The sequence below is a fragment of the Apteryx mantelli genome, chromosome 1 (assembly GCF_036417845.1).
Source record: "Apteryx mantelli isolate bAptMan1 chromosome 1, bAptMan1.hap1, whole genome shotgun sequence".
NCBI classification, from domain to species: Eukaryota; Metazoa; Chordata; class Aves; order Apterygiformes; family Apterygidae; genus Apteryx; species Apteryx mantelli.
The window spans coordinates 212,515,808-212,537,798 of record NC_089978.1 but is presented as its reverse complement, the minus strand read 5'-3'; the positions used below and the strand labels follow the sequence as shown (position 1 = coordinate 212,537,798).

The 21,991-nt window shown below is 36.4% G+C and overlaps 1 protein-coding gene across 1 annotated transcript in view; it reads left to right on the top strand.

The window, feature by feature from the left end:
* Positions 1-21,991, top strand: part of SEMA3E (semaphorin 3E) — a 71,666-nt gene that overhangs the window by 32,734 nt on the left and 16,941 nt on the right. The window contains exons 5-11 of the mRNA XM_013943991.2: positions 7,190-7,309; positions 9,331-9,473; positions 11,986-12,100; positions 12,443-12,512; positions 13,816-13,960; positions 18,361-18,583; positions 21,009-21,100. Of these exons, the coding sequence (XP_013799445.1) occupies positions 7,190-7,309; positions 9,331-9,473; positions 11,986-12,100; positions 12,443-12,512; positions 13,816-13,960; positions 18,361-18,583; positions 21,009-21,100 (908 nt within the window). The remainder of the gene's footprint in view (positions 1-7,189; positions 7,310-9,330; positions 9,474-11,985; positions 12,101-12,442; positions 12,513-13,815; positions 13,961-18,360; positions 18,584-21,008; positions 21,101-21,991) is intronic.

Here is a 21,991-nt window from a genome sequence, read left to right as displayed (position 1 = left end):
TCAGAAAAAAAAAAAAAGTATTTTGACTGACCTTCCAAAATCCATGAAGTAAAGATTGCTATGCTTTCCTCCACTCTTGTTTCTAAATTGTTTCTGCAATTTTTAACAGGTTCCAGTCTTAGCTTGACATGGGAACAAAGATTCATCCCGTGGAATTTGCTGTAGGCCTGAAACCTCATGGTCTAATCTTGAAGTCCTTTGCAACCTTTACTCAGACATAACTAAGTAAATAAATTAACCTGATCATGTTCCTACTGTGAGATCAATGTGAATTTTATTTGCTTAAATGGAAGCCAGATTGTCCCACTGAACACTTCAAGACTGATGATTAGTGATCGAGTTTCTGGCCTATTCATTAGTTTGCCTGAATTGTGGGAGGTCCTATGGATCCTTATAGTTTTACCTGAAAGAGATATTCATTATATAAGGCCTTCCTCTGATATATGGTGGTTCTCGGGCATCCACTGACAAAGGGTTATAAGACCTAGGTCATAAAACTAACAGTTCTGTAAAGCTGCAAGAGTAGCAGGGGGAGGTGAAGTGTTTTTATCAGATCACTGATGCAACTGCAAAAAAGAGACAAACTTTCATCTCTTCATCAAGGGTAGTGAGACCTGAGAAAGTTATTTAGAGGCTGCTTTCTAGGCCTCCACTGGGAAACCCTGTCTACTGAAGTTTACAAAACTAATTAGACAAAAAGGATAGTCTTGCAGAAGTAGTCAAACCTACCCACGTTTCTTTACTGACTATACAAGAATCGTAAGAATTTTTTTTACGAGGCTGTTTATCATTTAGACACAAACAGGGTTTCAGAATTAGGCAGAGTGCCAATAGATTTCTGTGAAACAGAGATTTCTTAAAATGCCAACTTCATTGAAAATGTATTTTCTGTTAGGGATAAAATTAAATCTTCTCCAGTAAAATTAGCTTTCAAATACAAAGAATAAATAGTTTGGTTACAACTATTTCTGAGAAAATTCAAGTGATCATAGAATGTTATTTAAAAATTATACCAACATTCTTAACGGTGTTTATTTTTTCCATTTCAATTGGAAGTAAACACTATTGAAGAATATGCTAAAGAAATTTGTATTTTGGTGTATTCTACTAACTGGAGACACAGTTTGTCAGAGAAACAGAGTTAATTCCTCAGACTGTTCTTCAGACTACAGAATGTAGATCCTTTAGTTTTGCACGTACCAGTTTGAAGAGGGTGGAAGACTTAGATGCAAATATGGCACGTATTAAAGTTTTTTGGGTTTTTTTTTGAAAGTGAAGTTGAGCCCTTTAAGGCTGAGTGTGCTTTAAAGGAAGATGATGCTCCTTCATTCAGCCAGAGTCCTGGTTCCAGCCCATGGTGGGCATGTCCCCGTTGTCGGAGCTGTCAACAGCACCAGGCACCCGAGAGCGCTGATCCTCCAGTCATCCCTCCCAAAGCTTGGAGGCTCCCTTCCTCTTTGTGAACTCCATTTTTTTTTTAGAAATTGAATCTGTAGTCACAGGAGACCGGAGCACAGCCTGGCCTCCTCCTGGGATGGAGTCAGACCATCCCTGGAGCCTGCTCCCAGGGCTGCCAGTGGCCTTGGCCCTCCTGCGGAGATGCAGCCGACGTGTGTGTCCTTGCTCAGGTTTTACACAAACCTGTTAACACAGGCTTTCACATCACAGTTTTGTCTTTTTCCTCTCTAACAGAATGATTCAAAATCTGCTTCCACCTCTGTATGAAGCAGAACTAATTCAGGTTCTACACCAGGGTGGCAAATGATGAAGAATGAGGATTAGACTAACAATGAAACTTTACATACCTTTGACAAAGTTTAAAAGCTATTCAGCTTGAAAGATCATCTGCAGCATACCTAATTAGAACCAGATATAGCTAGATTAATTTAGGAAGAAAGAGAAGCTCTTGTGCTGTATCTTTTCATATATTTCAACACTTCAGTTAAAATCCTTGCTTCAACAAAATAATAGTTCGTGACTTGGCTTTAAAACTAAATATCCATGCTGTAGTAAGTTTTATTACAGGTTATCTGACCCCGTGGTAAAGCAGCTTGTGATGAATTCTTCAATTTATGAACAATTAACTTTTAGTAATTTATTGTCAGCATCAGGAAACAGAATGGATATTGGATGGCAGACAGGTTGAATAAAATGTATGTGTTTAGATAAATTGGATTTAAAACGTTTGGCTTTCATTTCTAATGAACTCTCCCATCTGCTTTCAATAGCCCAAACTGCTTTTGATATCAGATCATGCACACTGATTAACTTAGACCACAGTAGTTCTTGAAAGCTGATAAATTAGTTTATGCCTGTGTGTTTTGATAGCTGTAATATTTCATCAGCAAGTAGTGATAAACATATTACATTTGAATATTTTTTCCATCAAGAGAATCCATTCTGATAATAGTCTCTGTTATAACAGTTTTAGAACAGTTTCATATATTTATATCTTTTTTTTTATTCTAGAAAACAAACTAAAAAATGACATTTTTCTCTCAGAACAGAAGACAGAATAATTGAGTTACAGACAGAAAAAAAACCCCAAAACACTAATATACTAGGATACTTAGTTATTCACCATTTCAGAAATAACTAACCTCTTTTGAATTAGTGGTTTTCTACTGTGAAAAGTATCAATTGCTACAAATGTGAATTTGTATTTTAATTTTAGTTGTGATTAATAAAAAAATAGAAAGGTAGATATGGCTGACAGTGAGGGAAACACATGAAACACACTGCTTAGCTTCTACTCTTTTATTCATAATAGAGTTAGTCCATTCCACAAAAAGTAATACAATAGGGATTTCATACAAAAAGAAGCACTGCTGAGGAATAACAGCTTGTTTCCATTACTTCTTTCAGTCTGAAGCAGATACACAAAAAATGCCCAAAACAAATGAAGGAAACCCACTTCTGAAGTAGAAGCAGCCTGTCTATAATAATGCAGTGTACATACTAAATGCTTTAAATGAATGCCTATGCATTTGAATATAAATTATATCTAATAAAATCTAAAATAATCAAGAATGTTTTCACTCAGAGTTGAAAAGCAACATCTGTTTGTAACAGGGTTCAGTCAAAATAATTGTCGTTACTCTGTGATAGAGATTGCTATTGAGGAGTAGGGTTGGTCTGTTAATTAGTGAGTCCATGTATGAGATAGAGAAGGTCTGTCACATGTCTCTTCAGGGAGAATGTTGAAAATCCCTGAATGGATACCAAAAATGAAAAATATCTTGTCTAATTGTGTGCTTTATTCTGCCACAATTAATAGCAATAGACAGGGCACATAAAATGCAAAAAGGACCTGAGAATTTGGAGGTTCCCAAAAACAGAGACTCCAGTAGGGACCACAAGAGGTACTCTGTAGTTCAGCTGTATCAAAAACAGTAAATATGGGTTCTTAATTAGTAATAGGAACCTCCCAATGCGAAGCATGCATGGGTATTAACACGAGAATAAAACAAAAGATATTTCATCCATCATATTTGCTGCTGAAAGCATGTTTCTTCCTCACAAAATTAACTTGTATGTAGTGAAAATCAGACTCATTTTTTTAATATGTTCTATTTAACTTTGCATATGAAAGGCATTTTCAGTATATTAAAAAAGGTAGGTATGAATAGACCTAAATCTAGTGAAACTTCTCCCTGCATGTTTTATATGCAGTCATATATATCCTATGTACTAATTAAATTGACATATCTTAACGTTTTCATAATAATCATTTATGTTATGACTGCAGAAATACTGTGAACTCACCCACCCTGAGTAGCATGTATGCTTATGGTCTATAATTACAATATCCAGACACTTAATTAAACAATTAAAATAAGGAAAGCAAAGAGTGCTATGTAAACTTTGAAATTTTATCAGTATTTTCTAAGATTTTGTGCTTCAGTCTGTTTCACCTTAAGGTTCATCATCTAGGAATTCTTGCTGATTTTAGAGGAAAAATGTAGTATTTGATTTCTTTCATTTTTTCCTCTAAAAATAGAGCAAAAAATAAAAACATATTTTAAGTGGTCCCAATTAAAGTTTGGTGTACTTGCTTTCGAAAATGAATAGTAGCTAAATGAATACCTAAAAAGTGTCCTGTTATCACTTGAGCTAAAAGTGTTATATGAGGACCATGGGATGTTTTGTTTTAGCTGGAGAAACCAAGCTGAGTTATTAGTTAGATTTTAGCAAGTACTTTTCAAATATATGTTTATACCAACCTCCTGAAGCTGAGTTTTGACTGTAAGAGGGAAGGAGTGGTGAAAGCTCTATGAAATTGCTCAATTTGCAGTTGATTTTCACTGGAAGATATTAGTTTATTAGTGTGATCAAGCAGCAGTATAAAACCCTATGACCAAGATAGGGGTGAGTTGTTTGTATAGTAGCTAGAACTTTTCAACAGAGAGAAACAAATAGAAATTTAGCCAGGATTTTTCAAAACACAACCTGAAGTAACTTCTAAACTGGAAGCACGTGTAAAAATCTACCAGTGTTTAGAATTTTTAATATGGATTTAAAGGACATGATCAAAAGCCTGTTGAAGAGGAAAAGTGAAGATCCTCTTAATGTCAAAAGTGTAAAAGTTTTCAGAATTAAGTTGAATGTTTTTGTGTTGAGATCTTTGCCAGCCCCGCTCATTGGTATTCACTTATTGTTTTCTTGAGTCCTTCACCTGTCTGTTCACACTTGTTACTTGTCTCGTGTTTAGTAGCACTCTAAGGTAAAAAATCAGATTTAATTTCCGTATCTGTACAATATATTTCATGGAACAATATCGAGCCAAGACTGAGATGTCTAGTGCTCCTCTCAGGACGGCTCAGATAAAATCAGTGATCAGCTACTCTAGCTTATGGGGGAATGCCACACCAGCAATTCAACTACATATACTGGTGCTTTTTACATGTGTCAGACAGAATAAATAAGCTTCATATCAGAACTTCTGATTGTCTGAACTTCTAAATGTCCGTTTTAATCACTAGCAATATGTGAAGAGTCCTTTGCCCTGGATTGATGCCTTTTCCATGTTTCACTGTCCTTTTGAAAGGATAGAAGCAGCATGTTTTGTATTAGTGCACCATAATCTGCAATAAAAAAACAGTCTGATATATTTATCCAATGGAAATTTTTAAAGGAGGATTTATGACTGGTGTAATTCATTAATTGTAGTCATAAACATTGTCTGGAACATTATTCAGACATTGGCAAGTTTTGCTGTTTAAGTACCTCCGAGTTGTTTAAAAAAAAAAATTAAGCCCTCTGTTAGTTTTGGTTAACTTCTACTGATGCAATAATTTATATTTACTTTTAATTTCACTTGCCAATATTTTACAGTAAACCACCACCATGTATTTTACAAGGTAATATCCATTCTTCATGAGGTGAAGCCTAAGGGAAAACTATGCTCAGCTCTGAATCAGCAGAGGTCTGTGAACCAGCCCCAGCTGCCAAACTCCTCTAAACTTTTCAGAATCATTATTTAGGCTTATGGTACCATTAAATTAATATATATCTCTTAGTAAAAACAAAATTCACACTTTTAGGGAGACCAATGAGCAAAACTTTTGCTTTTGCTATAATCCTTAATAAATGCCAGCAAATGTTATTATTTGAATTGATCAGTTGTGTTTATTTTGATTAGGAGGTAGGAAGCTGTGTCACTGAAACCTTCACTCAGATTATCCAAGAGCTGGAAATAATTTATTTCCTTCTTTTAGTGCAGTTTATGCCTGCTGTACTATTTTATAACATAAGGCTGCCACCTAGTGACCATAACTGTCTACTTTTAAAATTAGGCCTAACAAATTTCTGATTTAATCCCACATGTATATAAAATATATTATTCTTAATGCTTGGTCAGTTAAGAGAGAAATGCACCCATGTATTACTACAATGTAGAATTACTGCTTGTATTTCACTGAAAATAAAATACATCCAGCATTGCAATTCTAGATGGGTCAAACGGGCCAGATTTTTGAATATATGTGTCCCCATATCCATCCCCTTATGCTTATATAGTTGTCCCCAACTATAGATAGATTTTCCAAAGTTATTGGCACCCACTATTTTATGTATGATATTTTACAATGGTTACTTAATTTGTGAATGCCACCTAAACCCTTTTGAAAATCGAACATGACTTCTGCTCCCATAAATTTTTCAGCAAATATTCACCACTGTTTGTGCAGGATGGAAGAGATCTCAGGTCCTGGCCCTACTCTGATGAATATTTTAAGGATCTGAAAACACGTTATTGCTGTAGCAGAGAAAAAGAGGATCTTTTCCTCTGTCTGCTGAGCTAGCAAGTTATGCCCATGCAGTAGTTATGCCAGGTGAAGTGGAACAACTCCAGCAGGCTGCCTGGGAAGACCCCTCAATCTCACAAACTTTTTTGCTTGTTTATGGAATTCGCTTTAAGGTGGTAGGTACTGCTTTTTATCTCTCTGGCTGAGGAGCTAACTGAATTCAGCCCCTCAGGATACTGAGCATGTGCTTTACGTTCAGGGCAGTTACCACTAGTCTTCCTTTGCACTGCACTCTGAAACCTGCTGCTGAATTTTAATCTCATTTTCTGGCCCCTGTTTGTCCACTCATCCAACATTTCTTCTCTCCCAAAAGTTGCTATGGTCTTTTTGCTAGCTATTCAACATCTCTAAAATAATAATAAAACCAACATGTCCCCTCCAGTGCTGCGACCAAGCAATTAACTGCTTCTCATTAGTAGGACTGGGGCACTTCAGGACATGCTCAGAAGCAAAGCCAGAAGCAAAGTGAGAGATCTTTGCATTGGTAAACATTTAGGTGCTGACAAATGATAGGTATCTGTAGGGCTAGTCACCGAGGCAATTTAGGTGCCTGATGTTGCAGTTAGATGGTATTTTAGCACCTACCTTTTGTGTGTGTGAATCTATCCCTAAGTCATTGGGTCAGTTTTGAAAATAGGGCTGAGCCCATTAACGAAGTTTCAAAATCTTGTCCTCATGCTGTTCCAACTGCAAATGTGTTATAGCGCAGCTTGGAACAATGTCTACGCACTCTTTAAAGTACATATAATTTACTGACTCACCTTCCCACCTGAATTTGAGTAAAGACTAATAAGCCATGTCTTCCCCATCATAAGTAATGAAGTTAATAAGCAGAGTATGATCTTTTGTTTGTTTGTTTGTTTTGTTTAATGTACGGTCTATAGGTGGTGAACTTTTTACTGGACTCTACAGTGACTACTGGGGAAGAGATGCTGCTCTGTTTCATGCTATGAATCGTATGACACATATCCGAACTGAACCCGATAATGAGCGTCTGTTGAAAGGTACAGGAAGTAGAAGAAGGAAGAACATGGAATCAGAGGTCTTTTATATAACTAGAGAATCTCTGTTAACCAGAAATTAAAATTATATTATCCATGAACACATTATCGAATTGAAGATGAATTTGATTAAACCATCTTTTTAATGAAATTCTTTTGATTTCAACAAAACTCCCTGCCAGGATGAACAAATTGAAAATTTTACTCTGATTACATATTGGATTTAGCAAGTACGACTTTGGAATCCTTCATTTTTCACTTTTAAAAATACTTTTAGTTTACACTCTGGATATTTTATATTATTTCATGACATTTCAGATATAATGAAAGTAATATTTTTAAATTCTCTATTTAATTAATAGGAGCTTCTACTTAGAATTGCTAGATGAGATCATGTTGTCTTTAATGTTGTAATAAAACAACTGAACCTTTTGCCAAGTTGTGTGCTATAGAGATGTCATGCAATAACATAAAATAATAAAAATATGAAGATTATACAGTTAAATGAAATAAAAAGTTAAAGCATGTTATTTTTAAATAAAAACATTGAAATATTCAAGAATAAAAATATTAAGAAAATTCATGTGATGGGAAATCTAGAAAATGCTTCCTATTCTTCAATTTGGAATGAAATTGAATTTCATAATACTCAAATTTCCTGTGAAATGTAGAATCAGAACCTTGATTTATCTTGCTCCAATAGTACTGACATTTTTCATCTTAATAGTGACAGAGTTGCAGCTAATGTTTGGCAAGGAGAGTCAGTAATCGCCTTTTTATAGTGATTCATATGGAGAACATCATCTTTTCAGTAAACCTAGCTAGAAAGGACATGCAAGCTTTTTGTCTAAAATTCCAGGACAGTTTTGTCTTGAATCTAAAAAAAAGAGAGAAAACAGTTCTGCTGCATGCTTTTTCCTGAATGAATCCGACCTCAGACTTCAATTACATTAATTTTATAAATATGTGTTCAAAATGTTCTGATATCTACTTAAGTCCAATACTTAGACCTTTGTTGACTTGCATGTTTTAACTAGTCATATATAGACACCAACAAGCAAGTAAATTTTCTCTTCTTCTCAACCTTCTCTGGAAGTTTTCATTATTTTAAATTTAGGATTCTTGAAATTAAGACCTCAGACTTCTATACTTGAAATTTTAAATTTGTAGCCAAGCAATACTTTTAAATGCACCGTGAAAAACATTTCAGAAAATTATCAAGCAAATGTTCTCTAGCAATGTCTTAAAAATAAGACTGTTTTCATATAAAACAAGAATTTAGAAAATACTTACGTTACCCGCTGCCTCTTATGAACTCAGACCAATGGAATGAATGCCATTCTTACTGAAAGAGCTAGTAAAAGCTTTGCTACAGTTCTGCGAGATGAAATCGTTCACTGCTCTGCTTGGTTTGCGGTTAAAAGACATACAGCAGAGACCAAAGTTCAAACTTTGCAGTTTCAATTTTGCAGTGAAAAGTCAAAACAGAAAAATTTCAGAAGGTTTTTATTTCATGACAAAGATGCACAAAGCATCTTCTATCTATAAGTCTGTACACCATCTATTGGCTGAACTATCAGACCTTTCTCTTTATTTAAAAGGCTGTTTGTCTGAAGCTGAGGTTGTCATTCCTATGTCTGATTTGTATGGGACCAGAGATTGTTATGTGAGTACACTGCCAAGTTTTATTCTAACCCAAACTAAAATATATAAACCCTAGAGAACAGGACTGGAAAGAGATCTTTTTTATACACATATACAAAGGAATATTGATTTGTGAATTAGAGCTACAAGAATAGTTTAATACTAATATTTTCCACATGTTCTGTAGATACCCACCCACATGAAATAATTTTTTTTTTCCTATTTCCATCACCCTGTTCCCCATTGGTAGCTCTCTGACTGACAGATCTTTAATTCTTTCATTTTATTTTTCTCTTTGCTACTAGTTGTTTTTAAAGATTGAAAAAAAAAGAATGTTTTAATTAACTTGATCCTCAACTCATTTTTGTTTTCTTTTAAAGAACCAAAGTTTGTTGGCTCATACATGATTCCTGACAATGAAGACCACGATGATAATAAAGTATATTTCTTCTTTACTGAAAAAGCATTGGAGGCAGAGACAAGCACTCATGCCATTTATACCAGAGTGGGACGCGTGTGTGCGGTAAGATTCTTTTCCTTATTCCCTAGTTGAATGAAAAAAAAGCAAGCTCCTTTTTTCAGTCCTTCTCCCACCAGCAAATATGGCATCAGTTAATGCATGTGCGAGTAAGGTATAGCTTTGAATGAAAACCCTATATCTAAACTTTCTCAAACATTAGAAAACTCTAAATCTAACCCTAAATCTAGGCTTGAAGCTGAATTCTGCTTCAGGGAGGGCAAAGTTCAGAAATCATGTTATTTAACTCCATCTCTCTTTGTGTTTATTTGTGGTAACAGTAATAGTAATTACCCACAGGACTCATTTACCAACCAGATTTTCTATTCACATCATGGCTCCATCATCCTCAGTATCGGCTGCAGGTCCAAAGCCTTTTGCAGCTCTTCCAGCTGATATAACTTGAGGGCCCCTTGTATTCCCAGGTGATGGGACAAGCCCAGCCACCAGCCCTCTCTGACGTTCACTCTTGCCTTCCCTATTCTGTCTGCAAGGACCTGACATGACTCATCTCCATTTGTGCAGGCTCAACAGCTGTCCTATCAATCTGATGGCTTTTGCAGCCAGTTGTAAATTTTGAAAACCTCTTTTTTAGTGCATGAACGATAAGAGGGACCCAATGTCAACTGTCTACAGAGTGTTTTATAAATAGTGGCTTATTAATGTTTTCGTTTCATCTGTCACTCCTCTTCCTCTCGTCAGCCACTAAGGAAAATCATTCCCTTTTTGCAGATAAGGAAACTAGGAAAAAAGATTGAATTATCCAGCAAATTATTATTACAGCCAGGCATAAGTTTACCAAGAGGAGCAGAAAAGACATGAGGAGAGGTCTTGCTCCCCTCACTGCCCTGCTTGATGATTGGTTTCCCACTCTGACCATGCACCTAGTGGACTGATGTCTTTTTGACTCCTTGCTCCCACTCACAACAAAGAGAAGTCAGGTAGCTGCTGGAGAGGAGCAGTGTTAAGATGTGAGCTCCCCAGTTTAAGCTACCCACAACTGATCCTCTCCTAACACCTGATGATGTTTGGGTCCATTTCTCTTCTATTAATTGATCAAAGGTAAGGCTGATGAGAGGAGATCTCCCATTACCATTGGGACTATATCTGCTTGATTAAAGGCAAGAATAAATTAATTTCTTAGCATCCAGTTTGGTTTTTGAAGCAAATTGCATCCTTCCTTCTTTAACTGTAGGAGACACTTTCCTAAAACTGATGCACATAAAGCATGATACAGGTCAAAAATGTTCTGTCAGTTGAGTGGTATGCTAAATGTCACATATGCTCACCATCATATTGCTTATTAAAATTTCTTACAGAGTACTCACATATGACTTAAAATATCTGAGGTATGCAGGGTACCAAATTGCAACCTAAGATTTGAATGTTCACAGCACTAGTTAGCATTCTGAATTCAAGCCTGAATCAAGATCTGAAGTATAATTCTTTGGCCTATGTTCTGTTAGATGTCAGAATATATTATTTTAATAGTTCCCTCTTGTCTGAAATATATCCACCTGAATTTCTTATCTCTAACCATGAGTTAATCCAAAATCCCACAGACCTTTCTCCTCCACACGTCCAAAACTCTGAATGCTTTATCATCTAGACATTAACTTTGCAGCCTTCCCTCCATATGTTATAAATCAAATTTGACTTAACTAATACCAAAAATACAGAGAGCTAGCTGTCTATTAAAGGCTATTAAGAACTGACTTATCCAGCTTTTACCTTCTCATCTGAGCTGTACCAGGTTTTGGAATTCAGGAGCAGCTACTCTGTCTATTTCTACTTTTCTGAGGAAAGCAGATGTCTATTCGTTTTTGTAAGATTTCAGTGCAAAGCTGAGTTAATCAATTAATTTCAGTAGTTTAAAGTTGTGAGAAGAGTCTTGAAAGCCTAAAAGAGTCTTCAGCATTCAATTATACAGTCTACCTGAGTATAAGGCTTTGCATGCTTTTGAGGATGCTATATGAAGGTTACAGAGTCCCATCACTAAGTTGCACTAATCCCCTCTCCCCTTCCTGACAGTCCCAACAGCAGAAAAAGATCAGTCAACCGCAACAAAGGGCAAATAATTTTAAGTTGCTGAGACTTTGTTAGAGCACCATGTAGACGCTTGCATTGTCCCAGCTGTACCAGCTCTATAAATAGATTTAGGGCATCAGTGAAGCGTTGAGCTCCTAAAGCAAAGCTAAACTTTGCTGATGTACTTGGTACATTCAGTTAACAAAAATGAGAAATATAAAAGGGTTACAACAGTTCAAACTAGCCATAGATACGATATGGAATTAAAAAATTTCTTACAAACCCACAGCTCTTTCTGACAATTGGACTTGATCATTGCAATCTTACTGAAAACTGACTCCAGAGAAATAGTATCAGTAATGCACATGTGGTTTGAAAATGTATGCTTTTAACATTACAAGATACAATGAGTGGGTAATTCAGCAGAGATGTTTGTGCTGCTAGACGTATTCATCCAAATTACCATCAGCATTTGTTTCTTTCTACACAGAATGATATGGGAGGACAACGAATGCTGGTGAATAAATGGAGCACTTTCCTCAAAACCAGGCTAGTCTGCTCTGTGCCAGGGAGAAATGGAATTGATACACATTTTGATGAATTAGGTAAATATCCTAGATTGCAACAAACTTAAAACCATTGTATAAAATAGGAACTTCCATGATAATTCATCTTACCCTTAAATATTGTACTTGTATTCATTATCAGGAAGTGGTTGGCAGTGTTTTGATTCCAAGGTTTATGAAGTCTTATACATATGGAGTTGACTATCATCAATTATGCCTTTACTTATTATACTGTTTTTAAAGACAACTTTTAATACCTACATGAAATTGAGTACCATATACGAGTAAAATAAGATCACACCTTTAACAAACAACAAAGTGTCTCTTTTGAGACTGAGAAGAGTAGTTCGCTATAAATAACATTGCATTTACATTTTACAGAAGATGTGTTTTTGCTACAAACTCGGGATAACAAAAACCCAGTGATATTTGGACTCTTCAACACTACAAGGTAAACAACTAGAAGAAAAAGTAATAGCAGTAGAGGAGTGTTTGAACAGCCTGTTGAGGAGATGGAAGCTGCATGATAAACACCGCATAGCAAACATATAGTAAACAATTTACTCCCTGTTCTATTCACAATGTACTTCCTCTTTAATGTAAAAACTGCACTATGACATTCAGAAGCCTGAAATATCACACAGTGATCCAGTCTACCTGTTTCCCAGAAAGACATAAATTAATCAAATGTTCCTCTGCTTGAAAATTTTCTTGTGCCCAAGTTTATGCTCTCCTCCATGATTATGAGAGCAGCCTGGCATCCTTTCAGAGGGCCTCTGTGATTCAAGGTTAAGTAGGCAGCAGCTTAAATCCTTCTGCCTTCCTGGTGAAGTCTAAAATGTTAGTTGTGCTGTTGCTGGTGGCCTCCTTTTCTGCAACAGCCTAGTTCAAGTGTTAGCTTGCAGTACTGTTTCGTGGTGATCTAACGGCTAATTTAGGATGCAACTGGTAGAGGGGAGCAGCTGTGCTATTGACACCGCTTTGCTCTCCTGATTCACGTTTTTGGAAGAGAGGCAGATCTGGTCTACTAGGAATGTAGTAGACAGTTTCTTACTGGTTCTCTATGCAAATAATATGTAAAGTGATCTGGATCATCTTCTGGATTCCTCAGAGATAATTGTTTTGTCCAGAGCATTGATGCCAACTTAAAAAAACAAACAAACAAACAAACAAAAAGAAAACTGAATTGCTTCTTTGGAACTATGCCCCGAAAATTTAAAAGTAGCAAAGATGCCTTCATAAAAGTTGATCTATATACAGCAATCTTTGTGGTCTTACTAACAATCCTGTCCAATATTCTTGTCCAATGTCATAGAAAGATTCTGGTTCATTTCAGTCAATATTGGATTATTCCCACCTCTCCAAGGTACACAGAATAGAAAAAAGCTATGAGAGGGAAAATAGTCAACTGCTTAGATAACTAATCAAAGACATAAAGACCTGAGTTCTGTTGTCTGTCTTTTCTCTGTGTCTACAAACAACTAATTTAGAGCTAGTGTGTCTGTTTACCAACTTCAAATTTTGGGATAACAGCACCACACTGTTTCAGAGAAATGTTATAAATATGTTAAAGACTGCGTAAAGGACATCATATACAGTGGTTATAAGAAAAACATACAGGAAACACAAAGGAATGTTTCTCCCTGAACACTGTTGAAGTGTGATGTAGTCTTAATTACATAGTAACACCAGTGTTATATGCAATGAATGTGTCACATACTGTTTTAATAATGTCTTTGAATTTTACTTCATAGCAATATATTTAGAGGATACGCTATATGTGTCTACCATATGGCAAGTGTTCGAGCGGCTTTCAATGGACCATATGCTCATAAAGAAGGACCTGAATACCACTGGGCTCTATATGAAGGAAAAGTACCTTATCCTAGACCTGGTTCAGTAAGTGCAATCTATTCTCTGCTGTTTTGTTAATGTAAGTGAAGAATCACTTTCTTAGGCAAGGGGTAAATCCTCCATCATTGGAGATCCTTATATCAAGTCTGGTTCTTTCTAGAAGTAATGATCTAGCATACTCAAAATATGTTGGTTTGCTTAGAGAGATCAGTTAGTTAGATTTTATGACCCCCCAGCTCAGATGCCTGAGCTTATTCTGTGTCCTTGCAAAGAATATACAGATATGGAAACTATATTGCAAAGAACAGAACTGAGCAAAAATACTCATGCTTTCCACAATTTTCACATGAGTTTCTTTACAAACATTTTTTTTTTTTTGCCCCAGGTGGACAGTAAGTGAAGAAAAGAAACAAGACATATTTTGAATATACAATTCAGGTGGCATCTACTGTAGCATACTCTGAAATTATACAGGAGCTGTCATCGGGAGGGTTGCTCTTGCCTGGCATTTAGGTGTTTCAGTTGTCAGAGAGAATTTCTGGAGGAAATCACAGACATTATTTAGAGAAGTACTGAATTTCTACAAGTGATTTCTAATGTCTATGTTGATTTTTCATAGGCATCACACCTAATCCTCATCTCAAGCTCTGTTTCTATTTCCCCCTCTTTTTAGGTGTTTCTGAAGTTTCTATCACTGTAATATCTTAGCCAGGGATTCTCACTTACCAGGTCAGGCTGTGAGGAGGGCAGTCTCACATGCCACTGCCTGTCAGCGGCACTTGAGGGTGCACTTTGCATCGCAGGGAGCCGTCTCAGAGGTCAGGCACAGCCAGGGTCTCCCTCGCCTTCCGCTTCCTGCTGCAAGGCAGGAGGAATCCCGCCGCAGGCAAAGGCATTGCAGCAGGCAACGCCAGGATAACCCAGGGAAGGATCAGACCAGGGATTTCGTCTTCTCCCCACACCTTTTTGAAATGCAACTACTTAGCCATTCACAGCAACTGTTATCTCTTGCATAGCTGCTTTTATTTACACTCCCTGAAGGTCTACCCCTTACCATGGCTGTATTGTGCAGATTTTTGACTCTGTGAGATGCAAAGACATTTCTAGCAGCTGTTTGGCTAAAACTCACACACAGCTTTCACACTTCACCTCTTTATCTTCTAGTAGGCTAGGAGTTTGTTCTCTTGAGCTTAACAGTGGAATAAACAGTTACTGGAGCTTTACTTTTGATGTTGTTTTTCCTTTGCTAACTGAATCAATATTCTCTTTTATACTAAAAGCAATCATATGCATAAGTAAACATTGTATGCATTTCATTTATCACTGAATCACAGGAATGAGAGGTGAAAGGCCTATTAGCTTATCTAGTCCATGCCAATACAGCTTTTCTCCCTGTATGATTTCAAATGCACATCCTCTCTCATTTTAAATTACTTCTTTCCTCTGGTTCTCTTGGGGTTAGAGGCACAAGTCAAAATGCAGAAGAGGATGCTCCATAAAAAGAGATTATCTGGGATTTAAACACTGTAAATATGATTTAACTATCTTGACCTGTAAGCTACCACTATAATAATGCTGATGTCAATACCAATTTTTTTTTTCTTTTACTTGATGTGAATCAAAGTCAGTCATGGGTATTGAGTCAGGGTAGAAGAACAGATAAGTAAATTATCAATGTTTGAGCAAAACAGGAGAATTCAAAGGAATTATTGGTTTCCTGTTTGATCATTGCTATAGAAAAATTACAACATTTATAAGTGACCAAATAAAAATGAGACAGTACTATGCATGGATTGCAGAATTTCTGTATATTTCACAGAGATTATATGGTCCAAATTCTCAAAGTGGGATTCTTTTTTTTTTTTTTTTCCCCAGGCAGTAGAACATATCAAAGATCTTACCTGGACAAGAGCTAAACCCAAGCAAGAATTCAGTATTAATCACTATAGTCATTATGTATTTGATATCTACTAGCATTGAAGGTTAAATGATGTTCTTTAGGAAGAAGTGTCCTTCTAGACAAGCTAGAACTCCAGCAAAGTTGACAAGGACAAGACTCAGGAGCTGAAAGAGATATAAAAGAACAGAGCAATTAATTTTCCCAGTATCACAGAAAAAGTTAGCTGTGGAACCAGGTCTCCCAAGTGTTAATCAATTTAATCATATTTGTCTCTGCAGGTTGGAGAGCCCATCAGAGTCTGGACTAGCTGGCTATGCCAGCCTTAGCGAACAGAGGTTTTATTCATTTTTCGCTGCTCATTTAGGGCACAGTTTAGAGGTCTTTTAAATGCTTTTCTAGTAGCATGAAGAGACAGTTTGCTTTGGGCTCTAGTCCACGGTGTTGGGCTTCACACTCCAAAGAACAGGTCAGCATAGTGGTAAACTGAATCCCACTACCTTTCCCATCGTCAGTTAAATAGAAGAGTGACAGTGACAAAGAATCAAAAATAAGCTACTGTTAGGCATCTCTGAGAGTCAGCGTTCTTTGATCTTAGCTATTGAATGGGGAAAGATGGAGTCTGTAAGGAATGAGAAAAGAGCTTAAAGCTAAATAAATTGAAAACCTCTGTTAGAATCACAATGGTTCTGACAGACTCTGCAATCTGCCACTCTCTAAAGTCTGCTTGAAGCATTGCTTCTGTCATAATCTAGGTTCCTACTCTGCTGATTCACTTAGTGTATTTAGACAGTGATGCTTTTGAGAATGACATTAGTTACCTCAAAAATGGTGTTGATAGACTTCAGAGGCAGCTGCATTTACTGTTTCCTTTCTAAACAACCTGATTTATTTAATTAAAAATGAAAAGCCTGTGAAGGATCATTTTTATTAAATCTCTCCAGGGCTAGAACTTTGCAAAGGAACTTGGCAATGCCTACTCACTTGATATGCTGTGTGGTGCATGGAAAGCAGAGGTTTAGCCTGTCTTAATGTTCAAACTCTGTCTCTTTATTGCAAACAGCCAGTGAAATTCCATCACTAGGTTGATTAGACAATTACTTCAAAGTCAACATTGAACAAATACTTTCCTGTAGCTAAGCCCAAAAAGTGGAAACAAACATTGCCCCACTTGACAAGTGCGGGAGTTTGTTATTGTCAATTACAGTTGACCACAAGTTTAAAATTACTGTTTCCAGTAAACATAAAGAGTATTTTATTTCATTTTATTGATTGAAAATCCAATTTAAATAGGGAGAGCCTGCTACTGTGGCTTTGCTTGAAATACTTCTTAAAACCACACTCTCTTATGAATATTCAGAGAACGTAGATGGTTACTGAGATATTTCCAGCTTGATCATAAATGGTTTCAGTTAGACATTGTGAAATGTAGAATCAGTGTTCAGCTGGGAACACTATATCCTGTCCTTTACAAAGCATCCTAAATTAACTTCCATGTCTAACGCATTAAATTATCCCTAATTGCACATTTGACCAAAGGAGTAAACCTCTTTTAATCAATCAATCATTAACATAAAGTGTATTTGCTTTGCAAAATGGTAGGTTGATCGATGCAAACATTGGGATTTCAAGTTAACTATAATATATAATACTGCCATCATGAGTTAGGAATTAGAATTAAATGTTTAGAAGAATTTAGTAGAATTACTGTTAGAAGTCTTGAGATCAAGAATTACTGTTTCTGTTGGCATAATTTTTAAGTGTGCTTAATTTCTTATGGTAATACATTTCACAGTCAAAACTAAGTAAACTAGAGATTGATATCAAGCATTACTATTCTGCTGACTTTACATGGAGGTCTCTACTGGGATAGGAAACCCCTTTCTCCTACCTGATTTATGGTAAACAGATGTCAATGGCCAGATTCAATATGAATTTGGGGAAGAAATAATCAGTATGTTTTTTGTGAAAACCTAACTGTATCAATATTTCAAAATTTCACCCTTAAAACTGCTTTACAAAATAAAACTTTATTTTAAACAAAAACATCTTTTTGAAAATGTGACTGGTGTTGTATAGACCTCGCTGTCTTCCCAAGATATCAGTAGACCTTGCGTGTATAATTAAGAGCTTCTCCATAAAATGTTGAGTGCATTTGATTGTATTTCTTTATGACCACATACATATCAAGAGCGTGATAATAGTTATCTGTGTGTAGACTCTGTGTGCGTGCATTCAGAGAGAGATATAACCAAAAAAGCGGTCAAATGTAAGCTCTTAGTACGTCAGGCAGGAAGCAGCTGGCTCTCCCTAGACATGAGAATGCCAAGGCTCTGCTCAGCATTCCCTTTCTCTGCTTCTCATCATTAAAAACCACACATGCATAAAGCACTGGGACAATATGCTGTCCCAATTCCTACTATGGTTTTCTGTGACTGTTTTTATGCTGGGCTTTGTGTAGAATTGTCTTCACCCTGGAAAACAAGACCTGTCTCTGACAACTTATTTGCCAAATCAGAGGGATAATCTGTGTTTTATGTTTTTGCAGTGTGCCAGCAAAGTGAATGGTGGTCTGTACACTACCACCAAAGACTATCCTGATGAAGCTGTCCATTTTGCAAGGAGTCATCCACTGATGTATCAGCCCATCAGGCCTGTTCATAAGAGACCAATACTAGTTAAAACAGATGGAAAGTACAATCTTAAGCAAATAGCAGTGGACAGAGTGGAAGCTGAAGATGGGCAATATGATGTCTTGTTCATTGGTACAGGTAAATAAAGAAAGTTAAGAGGAAGTTGATGAAATAACTTTTTGACCTCCAGAATGAATGAAATTATGTTGTGTACAGTCCAGAAATGATAAAGACAGCACTCCTTTTAAACAACCACTCTTTGCATGACTATGCTAGTCTTCATTGATAGACTACTAATTGCCTTACAAAAGAGGTTAGTCATTCCAGACATATATTTCACTGTGGTGATAGCATGCAAAAAATGTTAGGGTATATATCTAAAGCTTTCAGACCTGCATTATGACACAGCTCAAGGAAAGAAGGAGGAAATCCCCAAGTTTATGGTTCAAAAGGAAATTGTTAGAAGTTTTCTGCCAAGTTTTCTTGTCTTTCCCTTGCACTGTTTTCATAAAATACATAGTCCCTGTTTAAAGCGGATTTTTTTAAACACTTACCAAACAAATATGAATAAGATCAAATATATCATAGAACTGCCCTTATACTAATCGGTCAGAGAAAAATACACATACTAAAGGTATATGAAAAAATAAGAAAACATAAGAAAATAAGAGGAATGCCTGGAACTAGATATGAATTTGGTCACATCTACTCTGTCTGGAAAGTATCCAAGGATGCATACATTCACATTTATCAGTTTAACAACAAGAATGATGTCACAAATCACTTTGACCATTTTGTCAAGGAACACTTTTACAGTGAATTATTTTTTACTAACAAAATTTCTCTGATAAGCACATTTCAGTGTGGAGAACATTCAAAAGAAGCATGTTTACAGAATACCAAATGCTTATTTATGTTAGCACTGTTTTCTAAGCTTTTTAAATGTTGGAATCAATATGTGGTCTAAAAGATTAGGCCATCCCTTGCGTCACTTATTTCTCTACATAATCCCTACAGCAGATTTTAAATGGTGACCAGATTTTTCTTATTTTACACTTGCATTTATGGCTGAGATATTATATCAAATACTTGTGTGCAAGACCTCTGTTGAGCAAAGTTGAAACCAATGGGACTGCTCATTACAGTTAAGTATGTGCTTTAGAGCTTTGTTGGACTGGCACCTAACAGCTGCTTAGACTTCTTGAAATGTCTAATCTCAGGTGACAAGAAATTCCAACATAGGAATTTTGGCTTTAGAAAATCTAAGACAAATCCTGCAATCTCCACTCTGGCAAAACTCTCATCAAAAACCTCAGGGGTTTCCTTGGCATTAGAATATTAGAAAGGGTTAATCTTCTTTCATCTGAGTCCAGCACTTACAGTGTAACATTAGCGTGCAGGCTCTTACAGCATAGCAGAAGTTTCCTTAGGGCAGCTGCGTAGATTAGAAAGGTTTATCAAAGGAGAAGTCTGAATGTCAGGCCAACAGTCCACATGTCCGTCAGCAGATATTTGAAAATCTGAGCCCAGACTGCAATTTCTTTTAACTGTCCCCTCACAAAATGGATGCATTTGATTACATTTTCTCTTTGAGAAGTAGTGTATGACCCCACTTTAATGGTTCTTCTTTATGTTTACTCCTTTGATCTTTTGCTGAACTTTTTTTTTCCCCAGTGCTTGTCTGCTGAATATTTCCCCTGTAAATCAAAGATGACTGAAAATAACAGAAGAAAGCAAGTGATATTTCCCACTGTTGATGACAGATTTTCAGATTAAGGAAAGCAAGACTTTTCTAATAACAGTCAGCAAGACAAAGCTGAAATGGTGGAAGACCAGATGCTGTTCTTGTGCTTTAATTTCCTGTAACAGAGTTGTACTGACAGAGAGAGAGATAGCTCTAAACTCCAGTGTTTCTTAAGCTTTTTGAAAGTGCAGCTCTTCTTTAGTTCATCTTTCTTTGATTAACATCCTCAGCTCAATAACCTCTCAGTGCTTCCTTAGTGGGGAAGTGAAAACCCCATGCAACGAGCCCCTGAAGGTGTTTGTACTCTTGCCTGGAGGAACGGAGCTGCTGCCAGCAATTAAGGATAGTTAGCAGTTTCCTAACTAGCGTTAGATCAGATCTCAGATCCTATAATTAAAGCCATTTTACACTCACCTGCCTTCATGGAACTGAGCTCCTGCCTACTCTCATTTCTTCTAATAAGATACTGTTGGCCTCTTTGTTCTTTTTGCAGATCACCAAGGGGTTATGACCCAGAGTTTGAAAAATATTAGTCAATTAATCATGGAGCTCAGGGACATCTTAGCCGTATTCTTGACTCTCTTATTTGTCAGATAGTCTTGAGCATGTCACAGTGTTGCTGGGTCTTGTTTTACAAATTGTCACATGTCTGCATTTTCTAAGAGTAAGAACTGTCATCAGTAAAAGTAATAGCAATATGCAATGGATTCTATGTACTTGTAAGTTTATCAATTTGAAGAAGTTATTTTAATATTTATTGAAGGCCATTTAAAAGTTTCCACAAGTTATAACCACTAGAATTTTTTAATCTATTCCCAGATAACGGAGTTGTGCTGAAAGTCATTACAATTTATAATCAAGAGACAGAATCAATGGAAGAAGTGATTCTTGAAGAGCTGCAAGTATTCAAGGTGCATTGTGCTGTATATGAAGCATGAATACAACTGTCTTGAATTTCCTTCAGAATTAAAATGCCTAAAATTCTGAGGATGGTTGAATATTTAGTAGCTGTGTACAAGAAACTAATAATCTAGTCATTTTATGGTAGGAAACCTTCATTTTATACTGAAGTTTTTCTGAAATGGAGTTGCAGCCCAAGTACTGAAGCACATTGCAGCAAAGATAGGACTCTGTTTAAATACTTAGAGGTTGTAGTGCAACTTCTTATTAGAAACTTATTGCATTTTATTTCCTTTTCCCTCATATCCTATTAAGTTCTTAAAAGGATAAAATTGCAAGCACAAAAATTTACCTAGAATTTTGGAACCTTAATGAAAGTCCAACAAGAAAAAGCCCAAAGCCCCAAAAGAATGAGTCAGTTAATCTGTGTTTACTGTGGGAAAACCTGAGTCCTATTGAGGCAAAACACCATTCTGTTAAGGAATTATCCATGACTAGACCTCAGTATTTGGTGTGTGGCCCAAGTGATACAATGAAATCCACAAAGTGAGTATTCACTGCACCTCATGTTAGCCATAGAAAGTAGAAGGCTGAGCTACTTTACATTACAGGCAAGGCCTAACATCCAAACTTAGATATTTACATTTGGTATCTGAATTTAGACAGTGTGACTATGGACTTGTCGTCTGGGGGTAAATCACTGAAATTGCTCCTCTTGATAAACCTTGTGTTCAATAGGCCTATTAAGGGCTGTGTCTTGCCTTTGCCCTGGGAAACCTGAGCAGAGGACAAAGAGGAAAATGCTAAGAGAAGGAATTCCTACTATATTTATCTTATCTTCAGTGAATGTTTTGTTATAAAGAACACTCCACTTATCACTCTCAAGTAGCACAAAAAGTATT